Source organism: Polyodon spathula, chromosome 10, assembly GCF_017654505.1.
Source record: "Polyodon spathula isolate WHYD16114869_AA chromosome 10, ASM1765450v1, whole genome shotgun sequence".
Classification (NCBI taxonomy): Eukaryota; Metazoa; Chordata; class Actinopteri; order Acipenseriformes; family Polyodontidae; genus Polyodon; species Polyodon spathula.
In genome coordinates, this window is record NC_054543.1 from 8,389,489 (window position 1) to 8,409,689 (window position 20,201).

The 20,201-nt window shown below is 47.7% G+C and overlaps 2 protein-coding genes across 2 annotated transcripts; both read right to left on the reverse strand.

Moving 5' to 3' along the window:
• Positions 1 to 577: 577 nt before the first annotated feature.
• On the reverse strand, positions 578 to 10,033 carry LOC121321839 (neurotrypsin-like). The gene is made up of 14 exons (XM_041261105.1): positions 9,310 to 10,033; positions 7,551 to 7,596; positions 6,804 to 7,046; positions 6,524 to 6,665; positions 6,015 to 6,193; positions 5,215 to 5,362; positions 4,915 to 5,093; positions 4,664 to 4,805; positions 4,215 to 4,429; positions 3,718 to 3,859; positions 3,183 to 3,461; positions 2,937 to 3,059; positions 2,148 to 2,449; positions 578 to 1,946 (listed from the first exon to the last, which is right to left on the reverse strand). The coding sequence occupies exons 1-14, from the start codon at positions 9,382 to 9,384 to the stop codon at positions 1,627 to 1,629; spliced, it is 2,535 nt and encodes an 844-aa protein (XP_041117039.1). The 5' UTR covers positions 9,385 to 10,033; the 3' UTR covers positions 578 to 1,626.
• Positions 10,034 to 14,679: 4,646 nt separating this feature from the next.
• On the reverse strand, positions 14,680 to 15,876 carry LOC121321468 (coiled-coil-helix-coiled-coil-helix domain-containing protein 1-like). The gene is made up of 3 exons (XM_041260431.1): positions 15,741 to 15,876; positions 15,289 to 15,395; positions 14,680 to 14,910 (listed from the first exon to the last, which is right to left on the reverse strand). The coding sequence occupies exons 1-3, from the start codon at positions 15,874 to 15,876 to the stop codon at positions 14,803 to 14,805; spliced, it is 351 nt and encodes a 116-aa protein (XP_041116365.1). The 3' UTR covers positions 14,680 to 14,802.
• Between the last annotated feature and the right edge of the window lie 4,325 nt (positions 15,877 to 20,201).

Below are 20,201 nucleotides of genomic sequence, written 5' to 3' on the forward strand. Positions count from 1 at the left end.
GCACTGACGCAGAGACACGCACACACACATATACACTGACACAGTTACACCAAGACGCACACAAACACACACACTAACACAGATACACTGAGGCAGAGACACTGAGACAGAGACATGCACACCCACACACTGACACAGATGCACTGACGCAGAGACACGCACACACACATATACAAAAGACACAGTTACACCAAGACGCACACAAACACACACACTGACACATATACACTGAGGCAGAGACACTGAGACAGAGACATGCACACCCACACACTGACACAGATACGCTGACACACTGAGACAGATACACTGACACAGATACACTGAGACACACACGCAATGACACAGATGTACTGAGACAGAGACACACACACACACACACTCTGACACTGATGCTGACACAAAGACCTTTGGGGTTTTTTTTTGTGTGTGTTTCTGTGTCGTGGTCCTTCAGTTTCCGAAAGAGAACTAGCAGGAGATTCAAAAGGCCTTCATTACAGATCATGCTGGATTCAAAGTGGATGCCTGAAGGATTCTTTTGGCATTCAGAATGTGTGCAGGCAGTAGCCAAACAGGCAAATTAGCTTGAATGAATATTTATTGAATTGCAGTACAATACAAAACAAATGAGCAATCCATGTTTTGTTTAAATAAAATAATAATAAAAAAAATCATGTCTTTTTTTCTTAATGCTTGCAAAAAAAATTTAAAAATCCCTTTTGATTCTAAAAGTGTGTAAAGTGTAAAGTGTACTTCACGTAGCATAGTTGACACATGAACTTCTCCAACATGCTGGATATAGAGAAGCTGGACCCTGGCAGGGAGCAAGTCTGCAAGGTGTTTACATCATTCTAGGTCTGAGACCATTCCTCACTGAATAGTACCAGCCTCTTATTCCTTCAATCAATCAATCTTTATTTTATATAGCACCTTTCAAAGTTACATCAGAACCTGCAGCCCCAGTCTAGGGCTGTGTTGTGGGCTGTCTGTATTAGGGCTGTCAGACCAATAGGACTGATTTAGAGGTGTAGGTTGGACAGATGGCCATATTTTTGGTTGGTACAAGTCAAAATGCAAAATGTGTTTAAATGTTTAAGGTGTGTGTGTGTGAGTGTGTGTGTGTGTGTGTGTGTGGGGGGGGGGGGGGGGTTTGCTTTGTTTTTTATGGCACCTTGGTCATAGGTCTAGGTCTGCTAGCCAAAGCGCTTGGACAGCTCTGAGCCGTGCGTATTACACTTTGTTGGAGGCGGGAGTTACTGGGCAGGAGCTGGAGTAATCCTGGGGGCAGAAATATGAGAGAAGCAACAGCACTTAGATTTCTTTACCAGCTGCAATAAGAGTCTGAAATCGTCCAACCCTGATGTGTGTTTGTCTGCGTGACTGTAGGGATGTAAATTAGACTCCTATTGTATAGCGTTCCAGGCTTTACTATGAGGTTGACTAGCCTCAGTATGTAGGTAACAAGCTCAGGTGTGTCTAATTAAAGCTTAGTAAAGCCAGGAGTAGATGAAACTGCTATGCAGTGGGAGTCTTATTTCCATCCCTGGACTCCCTAGTGTTTTGCTGTGTTTGATTGCGTGCTTGCTTCATGTTTAGCAGCATGTTCGGTTGCATGTTACTTGTGGCTGTTCATCCCCTCTGCATGGCGCGCATGCTGTCCTCTATCCAGCGCAAGAACTTGTCGACCCGCGTGTACACTCCCGGGGAATCAGGTCGCCCACAGCCGTGACCCCAGGAAGTGATTCCGGTGAGGACCCAGCGACCCTCGACCCCAGGGCACACCAGGGGACCCCCACTGTCGCCCTGGCAACTGTCCACCCGCTTACTGTGAGAGAGGCTGCCAGCGCAAAGCATCCTGGGAGAGAAACGAGGACCGTAGCGAGAGCGACACACCCGACCGGGCAGGACAGGGACCCAGCCCTGGAGCAGGGTGCGAGAGTACGAGGAGCCTGGTGAGAGAGAGGGGGTGAAAGTGAGGAGAGAGGGGGTGAGATGTGACATACAAATGGAGAGATATACCCACAATTCTAACACAATCACTCCCACAGCCACTGAAACACACTCTTATTCTCACACTCTCACACAGACGCTGAGACACACTCTCACTCTCACTCTCACACAGACACTGAGACTCACTCTCCCTGTCACACCTGTGTCGCCCCATCCTGTGATGACACAGGTCGCTGTTCGCTTGTTGCCCCCGCCCTTGCTCCACTTCTTGCCCCAGTGGGGTGGGGGCAGGCAGGCGGGGACGATGTGAGGGTTGAAGGAGATGCAGCGGCTCTCTGCCCCTCGAACCCGGATCAGCGCGATGTCATAGTCACTGCTCTCCGGTCGGTACTTCCCATGAAGCAGTACACTGTACACTGGCAGCTCCTTCTCAAACTCATCCTTCTCTGCGGTGTGATAATCACCCAGCCGCAGGACATAGCGAGAGGGGTCCGAGCCAAACCTGAGAGACAGGGGGAGAGGGAGTGAGAGAGACGGAGAGAGAGACAGAGTAGTAATCACCCAGCCGCAGGGCATAGCGAGAGGGGTCCGAGCCAAACCTGAGAGAGAGGGGGAGAGGGAGTGAGAGAGGGGGAGAGGGAGACAGAGTAGTAATCACCTAGCCGCAGGGCATAGCGAGAGGGGTCTGAGCCAAATCTGAGAGAGGGGGGGAGAGGGAGTGAGAGAGACGGAGAGAGAGACAGTGTAGTAATCATCCAGCTGCAGGGCATAGCGAGAGGGGTCAGAGCCAAACCTGAGAGAGGGGGAGAGAATGTGGATATTTAGGGATGGAAATAAGGCTTCAATTGCATAGCAATTTGCTCCATTACATTGCGGTTAATCAAGCTCGAAGTAAAACCTGGAATGGGAGTCTTATTTTCAGTGAGAGGGAGAAAGGTCCACACTAAACATCTCTTGAAGCACTGTACCCCCTCCCCAGCGCTCCTCACCTCTTGAAGCAGTGTGCTGCAGTCAGGGCCCAGCAGGTGCTGATCAGCGTGGCTCCACACAGCGGCCGTGCGGCACTCCAGTGAGGCTTCAAGCGGAGAGAGGCCTGCCAGGGCCAGCCACCCCTACAGAGAGAGAGAAAAGAGAGAGACAGGGGGAGAGGAGTGAGATAGAGGGGAGAGGGGGAGGGAGGCTAGGGAGAGCAGAGGGAGGAGAGGGAGAAGGTTTCTTGTCTTAGTAAAGCTGACCTGAGTGATTTGACCCCTCCGATGATCCTTTTGCTCCGACCCAGTGCACTGGGTTTCAGCCCGCAGGCCTGTGCTGTGTCCGTGGCGCCCTCCACTGGTTTCTTCCTATACTGGCAGATCACACCCGCATCCTCGCTGTGCCTGCAGTTGTGCTGTCCGCCCCTGCGAGCCTCGCACTCGGATAGGCTGCTTTCCTGCCCTGAGCAGCGCACGTCATCCAGGTGGATCGGACCCTCCCCCTCCCCGAAATAGGCCATGGAGCGTGCCTTCGCCTCACCCCTGACAGAGAGGGGGAGAGAGGGGGGGTTAATAACAGTACAAATAATAATAATAATGATAAAAATGTTAATGATGACACTACTAATACAAATGATGATGATGCTAACAATAGCAATGATAATGTTAATGAAGCTGATGCTGATTGATCACACTGTTAATGATGCTGATTGATCACACTGGTAATGATGCTGATTGATCACACTGGTAATGATGCTGATTGATCACACTGGTAATGATCACGCGTGTTCCTCCTCACGTGTAGCCGAGTTGTTTGCACACCACAGCAGCATGGTCGTCAGTCCAGCCGTCATCACACACGCTGCCCCATTCCCCACCAAGCAGCACCTCCACCCTGCCCTCCCGCGGGCTCTCCCCGTCCACCAGCCTCACCGGAGCGCCTATCAATGCACACATACACTTGTCAATGCACACACACACTGGCCTGTCAATACACAAACAAGCCTGTTAACACACACACCTGCCAATACTAACACAGACCTGTCAATAAAAGCACACACACACCTGTGAAGAGCATATACATTGTATATACAGGAGTGCTAAACACATGTTTTAAAAGATTACAAAAATAAACATTGTAAGTGCAATACCATGCTCTACCAACAGGTGACACTGTAATTGTTTAACACGGTTTCAGCGTTGAGGAGAAGACTTTGTGACGGCTCATCTCTCCTGTCGAATGCACACTCTCTCTCCCCCTTACCTCTTATACTCCTCCCCCCTCTCAGTGTGTACCTGTCTCAAATGAAGGTTGGGGTATCTCGTTGGCCTCGTCCTCCCCCTCACACTGCACGCCCACGTCCTCGCTGTGCGTGCAGTCGTGTCTCCCCCAGGCAGCGTGTGCACAGCCCAGCAGGGAGCGCTCTCCCCCCTTGCACTGCACCTCGTCCAGCAGGATCAACCCCGAGCCAGCGCCGTACCGACCCTGAGCAGAGACATGCGCGCGCCCCCTACAGGAGAGGGGGGGAGAGGGCAAGAGAGAGAGAGAGAGAGAGAGAGAGAGAGAGAGAGAGAGAGAGAGAGAGAGAGAGAGAGAGAGAGAGACAGAATTACAGCAGGATCATCTCCACGCCAGCAGAGACATGTGCGCCCCTTACAGTAGAGAGCGGCAGAGGAGAGGAGATAGAGAGTTACGCGCACACACACACACACACACACACACAGGTGCCCCTTCGCTAGCTCACCTGAACCTGAGCTGACGACACACCACCTGTGCGTTGATTTCCGTCCAGCTGTCGTCACACACCGAGCCCCAGGCGCCATCGTAATATATCTCCACCCGCCCTTCAGAGGGTCTGTCTCCATCCACCAGCCTCACTACTCCGTCTGACAGGGGAGAGAGAGAGAGAGAGAGAGAGAGAGAGGAGTGTGTGAGTGTGTGGGACAGGGTGAGAATGAGTGGGAGCGTGTGTGTGTGTCAGTGGGAGTGTCTCACCGGAGTAGGGGTTGCAGGACACGGCCGCGTCCTCGATGTGGTCACAGTTATGCTCCCCCCAGCCGCTGTGCACACACTCCTCCAGGGACAACTCGTTCCCAGAGCAGCGCACCTCATCCAGGAGGATCGGCCCCGAGCCAGAGCCAAACTGAGCCCAGGACCAGGCCTTCGGAGTGCCACTGAGAGTGAGGACAGAGGGAGGGAGAGTTTCTTACACAGCTCTCAGATCGGGTTTTTAATGTAAATGTCTCCTTCACTAAATCAGATCTGAACCCAGTTTAAAAGCTGCCTGTCAATCACCTAAAGCCCAGCTGCCTACAGACCACCTCAGCGTCCGTGTCGTCCCACTGGTCGTCGCAGATCGTGCCCCACCTCCCACTGTGATACACCTCGACACGCCCCTCGAAATCCTCAGTCCCGCCCACCAGCCTCAAGGGGGTGCCATGGCCTGAGAAAAGAAAACACACACAGGTACACAGTGAGAAACACACACAGGCACACGGTGAGAAACACACACAGGCACACGGTGAGAAACACACACAGGCACATGGTGAGAAACACACACAGGCACAAGGTGAGAAACACACACAGGCACACGGTGAGAAACACACACAGGTACACGGTGAGAAACACACACAGGTACACGGTGAGAAACACACACAGGTACACATTGAGAAACACACACAGGCACACGGTGAGAAACACACACAGGTACACAGGCAGCCAAGCTCACCTCACTAGCACTCCTCCCAAGCCTTCTCTCATAGCTCCTCCAGTTAAAGCTCCCTCTCTGAATTATTCACACCTGTTCTAATGTTACATCCCAGCAGCGCACTGCATTCAGCCAGGGAAAGCCTTCCCATCCTCTCACACGTGACCCCACCACTTCTCCAGCTCACAGCGTGTGTGCAAGTGTGTGTGCAGCTGTGTCTGTGTGTGTAGTCACCCCTTTCCCTCCCCCCCTCTCCTCTTCCCTCTTCTTTCTCTGTCCACCTGGTCCTCACCCCCTCCCCACACTTCTCTCCTCTTCCTTCTTTCCGCTCTTCCTCTCCATATCTGATACTATGATTTCCCTCCCCCTCCCTCTCCCTCTCTCTCACCTTCAGGAGGCACACACACCACCCCTGCTTCGTTTCCATGATTACAGTCGTTGGTCATGAACTTCCTGTTCTTGCACTTCAGCAGGAAGTCCTCGTCTCCATGGCAGCCCAGTCGCTGGAAGTGGAAGATTCCAGAGCTGGGTGCAAAGTGGGCGTGTCTGAAAGGCGTGCCGATCTCACTGCGGGAGGTTCACGTCATTACATAGTATCATGATATTGAGCTCTACTAATGCTAGTGTCTCTCCTCAGCAGGTCATTAGAACCATAAGTGGAGTCATTTGAACCCTCAACTGGGTCATTAGATCCCTGGTACAGGTCTTAAGGACTTTACACAGGGTCATAAGAACGCAGCACTAGGTCATTAGAATCATAGGTGGCATCATTGGAACCCTAGGTTGGGTCATTATATTCCTGGGCGGCGTCATTAGAGCCCTATACTAGGTCATTAGAACCATTGACGGAGTAATTAGAACCCTAGGCTGGTCAGCATAACTCAGACCCCTCCTCACCCCAGCCCCAGCTGTCTGCAGATCACACTGGCGTCTCGCTCAGTCCAGTGAGAGTCACACACTGCCCCCCAGTGGCCGTTCAGATACACTTCAACCAGGCCGCTCTGAGATGAGGAGGAGCTGCCAGTCAAGCGCACAGCACCTGAAATGGGGGGAACGAGATGGGACGGGGGGGGGGGGGGGTGTTAAAACAAAAACAACATGTTTACAACAACCCTGCACCACCCTTTCCTTGCCCCTCTATCCCCTTCTCCTCCCCCCCACCTCTCCCATGCCTCACCCTGGTTGCAGTCGCAGTAAGCCCAGCCAATAGCACCAGAGCTCAGCCGGTAGAAGCACCAGGGGTTAGCCTCTTTGTCTGGGTTGCGGCAGTAGTTGTGCGCCCCCAGCCCTCGCAAAGGGTATTGCAGCAGGTAGTCAGGGAATTCCGTCCAGGACAGACAGGGGGCGCCAGAGTCAGTCTCAGAGACTGAGCCGTTATAATAGCCCAGCTCTGTGAACCCATCGGTGCAGGAGAGAGGGTCTGAGAGAAAGAGAGGGAGAGAGAGCAACAGCGTGAGACAGAGGGAAGGAGAGGGGGAGAGAGGGGGAGTGCTAGTGTCAGTTGGAACATTTTCATAATTCTCATTGGTATCACAAGTGATCAACCAATACACACTGCCGGTAATCCACAGCAGTGCAGTACCATGGTGTCCTATCAGACAGACAGACAGAGAGACAGTGTGGTACCGTATCAGGATCAAGGTCAGTCTGTCTGTACTGTGCAATTTATTTGTAATGAATCTGCCATCACTGGCAGCGCTGCTAATGGTTCTGCTAGCTAGGGTTTCTTCAGGGTAATACTCTGCGTAATACAATTCACACACACACACACACACACACACACACACACACACACACACACACACACACCAATATTTCAATATTATAAATAGGTTGTATCTGAATTCAAGGACACCTCTGAATCACTCGTCAACACTGAGACGCTGAGATCTTTTTAAATGTTGACATGAAAGGGTGTTCTTACCTGTACTGTGCACTGTGTTCAGGTAGCTCCCTCCATCACCAAGCATCTGTCAACACATCCATTGATTGATTGATTGATTGATTGATTGAATACATGCAGAGCGCATAGCCGTGTTTTTCATCCGTTTTTCTGAGCCTTTTTCATGCAACTCAGAGTAATCAACAGGTGACCCTGATCTCGCTGTCATAAATTAACATCCATAGGGTTGAATGGAGAGGCAAGAGCTAGACAGGAATGTCTAATTGTGAAATCAATAACTATCAGCCGAACAGTTAATCTGGTTAGATAAATGTTCGATCGCTAACATTAGAGAGCGTGGTTAAACAAATATTATTATTATTATTATTATTATTATTATTATTATTAGTAGTAGTAGTAGTAGTATAGGTGATACAGTCATATATTAAAATCAATGAATTATTCAGCGAGGTGAGAAGTTTGCGAGTTGTATTGTTCTGTTTTTCTACCCTTGCGGGCTCCAGATGCGGTCCAGTGACGGGTGGTGCTCCGGATCCCGTTAATTAAATATACTGAGCAATCAGGGCTGTGTGGGGGTGCCTTGTGTTAAAAAAAAGTGTTACTATTTTAACGTCTTTTTTTCCAGATTTAATTTAAATATTGTATTTTTTCCCAGATTTATAAATGTGAAAATAAATATATATATATATATATATATATATATATATATATATATATATATATATGTGTGTGTGTGTGTGTGTGTGTGTGTGCATTCAGATATAATTTATAAATCTTTTAACAACATTTAACATCTCGATACATATTCATCTCCCAAGCGAAATCTGGAGTTTGTATACAAATGTGTCCGCCCGCTTTGTACTTTCACGCGATTTGATTGGCTCTTGTAATGCTAATCGGAGAATATGCAAATATAAGCATTACACGGCCAATCAAATCGCGTGGAATCACAAAGAGGGCGGAGTTCATTTGCATACAAGCTCCAGATTTTGCGAAATGTTAAATCTTGTTAGGAGATTTTGTATTCAGTTAAATATTTAGCTGCATGTTAAATCTTGTAACTAGATTTATACATGATATCTGAATGTACACATTCAAAAAAAAATTTTTTTTCAAAACATTTGCAAATCTGGGGAAAAAATACATGATTTAAGTTAAATCTGGAAAAAAAAACACGCAATTTATTTATTTATTTTACACAGGGCACCCCCACAGGGCTGTGTGTGTGTGTGTGTGTGTGTGTGTGTGTGTGTGTGTGTGTGTGTGTGTGTGTGTGTGTGTGTGTGTGTGTGTGTGTGTGTGTGTGTGTGTGTGTGTGTGTGTTGTGTGTGTGTGTGTGTGTGTGTGTGTGTGTGTGTGTGTGTGTGTGTGTGCGTTTCAAGAGGCCTCAGTAGTCTATGTGTAAAGTCTTTCTACACTATATATAAAGATACGTGTGTATGTAACTGGGATAAAGTGTGATCGCATGTATTTTAATCAGCACGGTTTGCAAACACTGATATTGGTCTGGCGATGGCTTAACACTAGTGCAGTTATACAGGTGCAACTGGGAACATGAACTGGGAAATGCGTACTTTCTATGCAGGCGATGTTAGATGTAACTGTGTAAGCGAATAATATTTGATGTATTGGTTTAATTATTGATTTGAAGTATGTGGTGGATATAGTTCATACGTTGCAGTCCGATACAGTGCGATCCCTATGCATCGCTATTTATAAGAACATATACAGTATATGATCAAAACATAACCCACGCAGACACATTCTCGAGTTTACATACCTCAGCGTGCACGGACATCAACCAGCAGCAGCAGCATGCGATAAGCAGAGCAGAGACTCCCCGCGTTGCATCCATCCTCGCTGGGTGATGGTGTAGTCATTGCCCTCTCTCTTCAAGGCTCTCTGCCTGCTGCTCGCCCATCGCGCCTCACACACCCCTATGCCGTGCGCGGCGGTAAATCTGAAGAGCTATAAGCCTGTCAGACACAGTCTGTAAAGACACTGGCGTGTGCGTTAAACGCAAAGCCAGAACGTGGCAGCTCGGTAGTTCAGAGAGCAAAACCCAGCTGCTAGCGGTGATACTCCATTCGAAAACCGTTCCAACAGCAGCACTCTCTTCTCTGCCTCTCCCTCCCTCTCTCTTCTCTGTATATATGCGATGCTGTTTACCAGATATCTTTATCCTCATGCAAGACGTTGTAATTGTAACAGAACACCGCTGTTAACAGAGTACCGCCGCCCTCCGCTTGATGTAGTTATAAATACGATAATAAGAAACCTGACCTTCGGCACGTCAGTGAAAAAAAGAAGTATAGTGGGGTCTACTGTGCAGTATAATGGAGTATATGTTCTATAGGTACTGCTACTCCATAAGGCAGTGCTGAACCGTGTAGTGTCTGCCCGGGCGCTGCTGCAGCTAGAAGCGCTGATGATATATTAAAGTTTAAGATGTTAAACTGGCGCTGGATTGGTGGAGAGGAAGGAGAAAACACAATGGGTGGATCTTTTTATGTCAGACCCCCCCCCCCCCCTTTCCTTTACTTCGCCACGCAATGGTACAAAGTGCATTGTTATTCATTATAGCGAAAGCGCTGGCCAGTCTGTCCCGAACAGTCTGAGAGCGGCAGGCATGCTTGTGTACGCGTGAAGAGACCGAGACAAAAACGTGTGTCTGTGGACAGTTCTGCAGGCGTGTTTGTGTCACTCTGTGTTTGTGGACAGTTCTGCAGGCGTGTTTGTGTCACTCTGTGTTTGTGGACAGTTCTGCAGGCGTGTTTGTGTCACTCTGTGTTTGTGGACAGTTTTGCAGGCGTGTTTGTGTCACTCTGTGTTTGTGGACAGTTTTGCAGGCGTGTTTGTGTCACTCTGTGTTTGTGGACAGTTCTGCAGGCGTGTTTGTGTCACTCTGTGTTTGTGGACAGTTCTGCAGGCGTGTTTGTGTCGCTCTGTGCTTGTGGACAGTTCTGCAGGCGTGTTTGTGTCACTCTGTGTTTGTGGACAGTTCTGCAGGCGTGTTTGTGTCACTCTGTGTTTGTGGACAGTTCTGCAGGCGTGTTTGTGTCACTCTGTGTTTGTGGACAGTTCTGCAGGCGTGTTTGTGTCACTCTGTGTTTGTGGACAGTTCTGCATGCTTTGACGGCGCTGCAGGTGGAATGGAATAGCAGATGCTGTGCAGCTGCAGCCCTCCAAAGGAGATCTAATACTAGATGCGCTTCTAAACGGTTAATAATCGATTATTGTGTATGTGTATCTTTCATAAGAAACCTAGCCTTGCTTTGAACTCGCATAGGAAAATGAACGTCAAGGCTGATAAGGTTTATCTCCGGACCCAGCCCCGGCTGTCACGGTCCTAAGGTTTGTGTTATGGGAGGGACCGGGTCTCCAGTGGGGCTGTAGCTCAGAATAGCTCGCTATCACTCGTAGAGCACATACCGTGAAAAAGACTCGGGACACGGAGTTCCACTGCACGCCGAAGAGAAGCAAAAACAGCACTGGCATTGTATCATTAGCATAGGGCTATACAGCCCCCACGTGGACCTGCATGCACCATATTTAAAATACATTTTTACCAATCTGCACCCTGAACTCGCTCATATGATAGACTTGGAGCCATGTTTGTTAAGTACTCTTACCTCAAAATGATTTGTATTTATTTAGCGATATAACAAAACACCAGCATAGGACAATTACACTATACATCGCACATTTAGACCACAACTACACAGTGGTTTATGTCATTGTGTTGCACACACACTACACACTACACACACCACTGCCACACACCACACTTCGGTACACCACACAACACAACACTCACACACACACACACACACACACTCACACACACAGCCCACTCACACACACACACACACACACACACACTACACTCACACACACACACTCACACACACACACACACACACACACACACACACTCACACACGAACACACACACACACACAAACACAAACCACACACACACACCACACACACACACACTCAATACATCAACATTTAGACCAGGGGGTGGTCTTATTCATTTCTGGCTAAGACATCACACACACTCACACACACACACACACACACACACACACACACACACACACACACACACTCACACACCCACACACACACACACACACTCACACACACCACACACACACTCACACACACACACACACACACACACACACTCACACACACACACACACACACACACACACTCACACACACACACACACACACACACACACAATACAAACGCTCACACACACACACACAAACTCACACACACACACACACTCACACCACACACACACACACACACACACACACTCACACACACACACACACACACACACACACACACACTCACACACACACACACACACACTCACACACACACACACACACACACACACACACACACACACACACACACACACACACACACACACACACACACACACACACACACACACACACACACACACACACACACACACACACACACACACACACACACACACACACACACACACACACACACACTCACACACACACACACACACACACACACACACACACACACACACACACACACACACACACACACACACACACACACACACACACACACACTCACACACACACCACCACACACACACACACACACACACACACACACACACACACACACTCACACACACACACACACACACACACACACACACACACACACTCACACACACACACACACACACACACACACACACACACATAAATATAGTTTATACAGTTTGCCTGGAATAGATTATTTCCTATTATGAGAATTAAACTTATCATTCACACGTCTATAGTAAAGAGGCCGCTCTATGTATAACCTCGAGTTGCTCTGGAACCCTCCCTGGGATCGAAATTCCAAAAAAGAACCGTTATTAAACACTCCATCACAGAGTCCTGAAGGTCACTGAATATCTGAACCCAGAATTATACTGATACTGCCCTGATGTTAATCTACCGGCAGCAGTCTTTTTTTTAGGGGGGGGGGGGGGGGGGGGGGGGGGGGGGGTAGGGGGTTCTTCCTGGCAGTAGGTTGTACTGGCATGAAGAACACACAAACCGGCTGCTGTGTCCACTGTAGTGCCCAAAATCCAAGCCATGCTTTCACTTAGGGTTATTATCACATCTGTAATCAGAGCGATAATTAGCCGGCCGGACAGGTGGAGGAAGGAGTTGGCTGGGCGATGTTGCTTCCTCTCCCCGCTGGGAATGAATCCGGCCGCTTCCATTCCCTGCCCTACAGCGATACCCGGATTCAGATCAGAGACCCAGCTGAACACAAACACCCAGGAAAACTGGGGAAGTGACAGCAAGGGACCGCCCGGGAGCGGTTATATCGGGAAAGACTTGCACACTACAAAGAACACTTGACAGCTGTTGTTAGATTAGAGTTTTTTTATATATATATATATATAGACACACACACACACACACACACACACACACACACACACACACACACACCACACACATCTAAACACAGCATCTTACGCTCTCAAACGTCATTATGCTTTTATTTAGATCGAGGGGCGTGGCGAACACGTCTGCATCCCTAAATCCAATCTGTTTTTAAATTCAACTCAACCAAAACGCCATTAATGGTCATTTTTTAAGGATAGTAAGGAACGCTTTGCTGAATATATATTGATGCACAAAAGAAACGCAACACTCGGGTCTAATGGAATTTTTCAAGCATTTTAAACACAGATATCAAACAAAATCAAAGAAAATGTGAACAAAAACACAGATCAAAGAATTATGATATATTTTCAGTATGAAACGTGACACACTGTCAAAATGAAAACATTACAAAGTTAGTAGCGAATATGACCCCCCTTGGCATTAACCCAACCCTGGCAGCGTTGACGCACAGACCTGATCAGCCGCTGGATAGATTGCTGTGGGATGTTCCGCCACTCTTCCTGTGCAGCGGCAGTCAGCTGGCGAAATCGCGGGTGTCTTCTGCAGATGGCACTGGCGATTCGGTCCCGCAGATGTTCTGTTGGACTCCGGCCAGGTGAAAAAGCTGGCCGTGGCAAGACCTCGACATTGTTTTCCTGAATTCGTGCAACTGTAACCGCTGTTTTTTTTTTCTTTAATTAAAATCATGTCTTTTCAAATGGCTATTTATACATATTCTTAGTCGACTCATTTTGGCAATTTTAACTCAGCACAAATACCACACACCTGGTGTTTTTATGAAATCACATAACTTGAGCTCAGTATTTTGTTATCCCAAGGAACAATACTACTCAAACAATCAACAAACCTATCTGCTCACTATTTCAAATGTAAATTAACTTTATGTATGTGCCCAATGAGCTATTGATGTAAAATATAGCCAGTTGCGTTTTCATTGTGCATATATATATATATATATATATATATATATATATATATATATATATATATATATATATATATATATATATATATTATGAAGTAATTTCTAATTTCCTTAGAAAGAAAACAACCTGCCTTTTGGAAACTTTTGGAAACTTTCTCTCTGCTTCCATAATACAATTAGCTCACACGAATTCAATTAAGGGAGGGGCTAGGGAGGGGCGCTCACACACCCGCCACACCTCACTCAGCTCAGCTCCAGAGATTTGGTTTCAAATCCAACACAGCTGCATTTCCATTGTTTCAACCTGTGCTGTTCCCATGATTGCTCAACACTTAATGACTCAAAAAAGCCTAGAAATGTTCTATATGTTATTGTTATTTCTGATATATCTTACAACGTTCCATTTGAAATTGATGTATTAAATAGCAGATTTGTACAGAAATTCAATCAAGCCCAGAAACAAAACAAAAAGAAAAGCATTCACTGCTATGTTTTTGTACTTCCCTTCTAAACTGTCCTGTGACAGTTATACTAATTCACTAGCCTCTTGTTCTCCTGCCTGTTTCCTCTGGGGGCCTGGGTTCGAATCCAGGTTGGCTCAAGTCCCAGATGAAATGAGTCTCGTCAATAGTCTCTCAAATACACTACACCACCTCACAATTCAGGTAGAATTCTCTCTCTCTGAGAGAGAAAGATAGAGAGAGAGAGAGAGAGAATCCAGGACAAAGACAGGCTGGGGTGTTCAGGTCAGGATTGGGGTGTGGTCTCCCCCATTTCTCTGTCTCTGTTTGATTTGCTTGTAGAGCTGTGAGGGGAGGCTCCCATGCAGTCTGTCTGCCTGCCTCCCTGTAGACAGGAGGTCCCCTAGATCTCACGGTACAGGTTGGGGTGTCGCTTCAGCAGGGTGTTGGCTTGCTTGGGGTGTAGGCGGCCCCCCTGCCCACTGCTCTCCTGGCCCATCTGAGCTTTCCTCTCTGCCTGCCAGGGAGAAAGGCAGGGAGAGAGACAGTTATTGACACCAGCAGTTTAACACAATCTCAGCTCTCTATCTTCTCGTTATTGAATGAAGCAGACTGTCCAGCTGCCTATAGAAAACCAACCCTGATTAAACTGCAATAAGAGAATCACAATTTTACTAAACGGCATTTGTACAATCCCTCAACTCAGATCACTGATGATGCTGGACACATACACACACACACATGGTGTCTACTTACTGAACGATCACTGATTGCCAGTGTTTTTAAATCTGTGATACATGAAAGCATTCCTTGTCTAGTGTGGTTTTTATTTTAATTTTATTTTTTGCATGAATGTTTCCCAAGCTGCCCGTGCCCCCAGTGCCAGGGCCGTGCACCTTTGGAAGCTCTGCACCTCCGGGGCACAGGCAGCGTGGTTGAACTCACTCTGCTTCCAGCACGCCATCATCACAGACATCTCGGTCAGACAGGAGGCCTCTGCGACAGGGAGGGAGGGGAAACATATGTCATACCAACATTGGACTTTATTGTGTCGACTGCTCCTGGCATTTAAAACTGTCATTGCTTCTAAGTGAGGTGATTTAAAAGTAGCTGCAAGTTACAACAATCTACCCACATGATGCCACGATCTGACCTCTGTCACTCCGGGTGACCACTGCAATTTTGCCCATTCAAGATTTGACTACGACGGTATATATGTAACAAGCTCAGGGCTGTATCATTAAACTCCAGTAAAACCAGGATTGGATCAAACTGCTATGAAATGGGAGTTTTATTTTCATTAATGTTTTTATATTTCTTATTTCTTGAAGTTTGAATGACCTCCCTGTCGCAGTTTCCTATTCGCCACCTCGTTCCGCAGCACCAGCGGCTTGTTGGGTTTCAGAATCGGCTTCCCGAACTCCTTGCTCAGCATACGGCTCACCTTGGCTTGCAGCCCGGTGCACTTTGTCGCCATCGTGAAGAAACACAATAGTAATTCACCGAAATTAGGTGACAACTTCTAATAAAAACCTCTCACCACATGGGGGCCGCCATGTTGAGCCAGGAATGAGCCATAACTTTGTCTTGGTAAACAGGGAATGTCGTAAAAACAGTCAATCGACTTCCCTATGACTGGTGCAAGCAACCAGTCAATTTGTACAGCAGCAGACGCACTCCTTAAGAAAGTCAACGACAATGCGTTAATGCATGTTAATAAACAGCTTCGTGCCTCCAACCCAACTACAGCCTAATGCAAGTCAACGCACGAAAGGCGTTACTGTATCCTTACTTCAACCATTGTCTTCATACTTCGGTTAGCTCCTAATTAACATCAGAGCCTACCGTATTTTCCCTTGGAAATTCAGACATTGGGCGAAAAAACCTTCAGAAATAATAAAGAAATCGAAGTTTATTTAAATCTACCAAAGCATTTGATTTAGTTATTGCACGTTTGCTGTGCTTTTACTATAGGAAACTTTTATAACGGTTACTTTACCATGTTTTTTTAAATGTATTTATTTATTTATGTGCTTTACAATCCTTCCCTATGCTTATAGTGTGCTTTACACTTTGCCACCCTTTTACTGTTTGGAACTTTTATAAGGGGAGATAACCTTGATTCTGAAATTTGTGTTTGTCTATTTCCTTATGTCTTATTACCAATGGCAACATTCACACTGCCCCTCTTTTTAACCCCCCCCCCCCCCCCCCCCCCCCCACAGAGGTCTGATACTCATGGCACACCTGCACTTGTGGAACACACATTTTTTCCATGTATTTGAAGAGGTCATTTTCTATACCAGGATGTAATTCATGACTGTGAGCAGATTCGGCACTGCTCTCTCCTTTTCAATGCCTCTGTGACCTGGGTGGTACAGGACTGTATGATGTGGGGTTCAAATGAAAGTCACCCAGCTCCCACCCTTCCTTGAAAAGGGAGATCATTTCCAAGATTGGACCCCCTGGTCAAAGGGAAAGAGATGAACTGGGTGAATTGGGTTTCCTGAATTAGCTTTCGAATACAATCCGAGTGCCATGGTAACCAGTAAGAATGCAGCCTCACCCCTCACCCTCTCTCCCTCCCCCAAACACTGACCCCATTGCAGCCTTTGATGGGGAGACGGAGTGGGGGGGGGACAACAATGGCGACCCTGATAGCCACTCCACTGACCAGTAGAACTACACACACACACACACACACACACACACACACACACACACACACACACACACACAGACACACACACTGAGAGATATACACACACACTGAGACACACACAGAGACTGTAACGCATACACTGGAACACACACTGAGACACACACAGACACTGGCATTGAGATACACACACACTGGTAAAAACAAACACAGTAAATCTGACACAGTGATGAAGACCTCAAAACATTAGTCTGAAATTGTAGCGGGGTTCTTGTCAGGGCTTTTACTGGTTTATGTAAGAGATAACCCATCTCTCAGGTCTGCGCTGTGCATGTGCTTCTGTCCATTCTTATTTAGCTGCTGTGTCCTCTGAAGAGCACGCTGTAATAAATATTTCACAGCAGAGCCCTGCGAGGGTGAACACGGAGACGCAGGGAGCCTCTGGAAGCACGCTGTGTATTTTCAAGGCGTTTCTAAATAATTTACTGGAATCCTTTTAAATGCTAACAGCTCACACGTTTCTCTGAACTCTGTGACGATGCTGCTATCCTCTAAGAAAAGAACTGAGAGGCACTGTTTATCAGAGCTGGCAACATTATCACTGGCCCTTATTTAAAAGGAGGTTTTAAAATTGATGTCTTGCCTCTGATTAGTGCTAGCAACATTATCAGCGGTCCCCCTCTTAGTAGCGCTGGTAAGAGGCAATACAATAGGGTTTAAGGCCTTGATTAGTTCTGCTCCTAGCAGAGTCCTGGGTGTCCATAGAAGGAGACAGGGTGAGCTATGGTGTGACTTTGTGCAGAGGAAGAGGACACAGAAGCACTTTATGAATGGATTATAGTTACAAGAGAAATTAATCAGTTTCTGTGCCAACATGTCAGCTCTCGCTAAATAGAGAGAGAGAGAGAGAGAGAGAGAGAGTGAGAGAGAGAGAGAGAGAGAGAGAGAGAGAGAGAGAGAGAGAGAGAGAGAGAGAGAGAGAGAGAGCGAAGGTGGAGGGGAAATCAAAGCTGATATTTTTCAGGAACGGGCAAAACCTAAGTGAGGACACAGAGGTAGAGACACACTGACAAAGACACTTTCCCTCTCACACACACACGTCGATAGTTCTGAAAGTTTAATGAGCAAATCCGTCCTGACAGCATGGACACCTCTGAGCTCAGCTGGCAGACTGGAGAGACTGGAGAGTGGCGGGGACCCCTATAGACTCTGACCCACCCCCCTATAGAGACCAGCTGGTGGGGTCGAGAGACACCACATTGCTGCTAAACGACACAGTAGCTGAGAGCTGAGGTCTAGTGAGAAGAGTCGAGAGACTGGGAGGCAGGCAATGTGGTCTAGTGGCTAGAGTTGAGAGGGGACTGGGAGGGAGGGAGGGAGGCAGTGTGTGTTTGTGTACACAGACGGGTCACTCACATGTGTGAGACTCAGAGTATTACACACACGTGTGTCACTCCTATGTCTACTGTGTCTCACATAGAGTGGTGTGTCACACTCTCTATGTCTCAGTGACCACAGTGTGTGTCACTGTGTCCTCCCACCAGAGTGTGTGTGTGTGTGTGTCTCTGTGTCTCAGTGTGTGTGTGTGTCTCTGTGTCTCAGTGTGTGTGTATCTGTGTCTCAGTGAGTGTGTGTGTGTCTGTGTCTCTGTGTGTGTGTGTGTCTCTGTGTGTGTGAGTGTGTGTGTCTCAGTGTGTCAGTGTGTGTGTGTGTGTCTGTGTCTCAGTGTGTGTGTGTGTCTGTGTGTCTCAGTGTGTGTGTGTCTGTGTCTCAGTCAGTGTGTGTCTCTGTGTGTGTGTGTGTGTGTGTGTGTGTGTCTGTGTGTGTGTGTGTCTCTGTGTGTGTGTGTGTCTCTGTGTCTCAGTGTGTGTGTGTGTGTCTGTGTCTGTGTGTGTGTGTGTGTGTATCTGTGTCTCAGTGAGTGTGTGTGTCTGTGTCTCAGTGTGTGTGTGTGTGTGTGTGTGTCTGTGTGTGTCTCAGTGTCTCAGTGTGTGTGTGTGTGTCTGTGTCTCAGTGAGTGTGTGTGTCTCTGTGTCTCAGTGAGTGTGTGTGTGTGTGTCTGTGTCTCAGTGTGTGTGTGTGTATCTGTGTGAGTGTGTGTGTGTGTGTGTGTCTGTGTCTCAGTGAGTGTCTGTGTGTGTGTGTGTTCTGTGTCTCAGTGTGTGTGTGTCTGTGTCTCAGTGAGTGTGTATGTCTCTGTGTCTCAGTGTGTGTGTCTCTGTGTCTCAGTGTGTGTGTGTCTGTGTGTGTGTGTCTGTGTCTCAGTGAGTGTGTATGTGTGTATCTCTGTGTCTCAGGGTGTGTGTGTGTATCTCTATGTCTCAGTGTGTGTGTCTCTGTGTCTCAGTGAGTGTGTGTGTGTCTGTGTCTCAGTGTGTGTGTGTGTCTCTGTGTGTGTCAGTGTGTGTGTCTCAGTGTGTGTGTGTGTCTGTGGTGTGTGTGTGTCTGTGTCTCAGTGACACACGACATGTGTGTCCAAGGAGTCTCAGAGTGTGTCACACACACACACGAACACAGAGTCACGTCACCGTGAGCACAAGTCTCTGGGTCACCTGTGTCTCAGTGTGGTGTGTCTGTGTCTCAGAGTCACCCCTGTGTCTCACACTCAGACACATGTGTTGTGGTCTCTGTGACTCAGTCAGTGTGTGTGTGTCTGTGTGTGTCTGTGTCTCAGTGTGTGTGTGTGTGTGTGTCTCAGTGAGTGTGTGTGTGTGTCTGTGTGTGTGTGTGTGTGTCTCTGTGTCTCAGTGTGTGTGTGTGTGTGTGTCTGTGTGTCAGTGTGTGTGTCTCTGTGTGTCAGTCAGTGTGTGTGTCTCTGTGTGTGTGTGTCTCAGTGTGTGTGTGTCTGTGTCTCAGTGTGTGTGTGTGTCTCTGTGTCTCAGTGTGTGTGTGTGTCAGTGTGTCTGTGTCTCAGTGTGTGTGTGTGTGTGTGTGTGTCTCAGTGTGTGTGTGTGTGTGTGTCTGTGTCTCAGTGTGTGTGTGTGTGTGTCAGTGAGTGTGTGTGTCTCTGTGTCTCAGTGTGTGTGTGTCTGTGTCTCAGTGTGTGTGTGTCTCTGTGTCTCAGTGAGTGTGTGTGTGTCTCTGTGTCTCAGTGTGTGTGTGTCTGTGTCTCAGTGAGTGTGTGTGTCTCTGTGTCTCTGTGT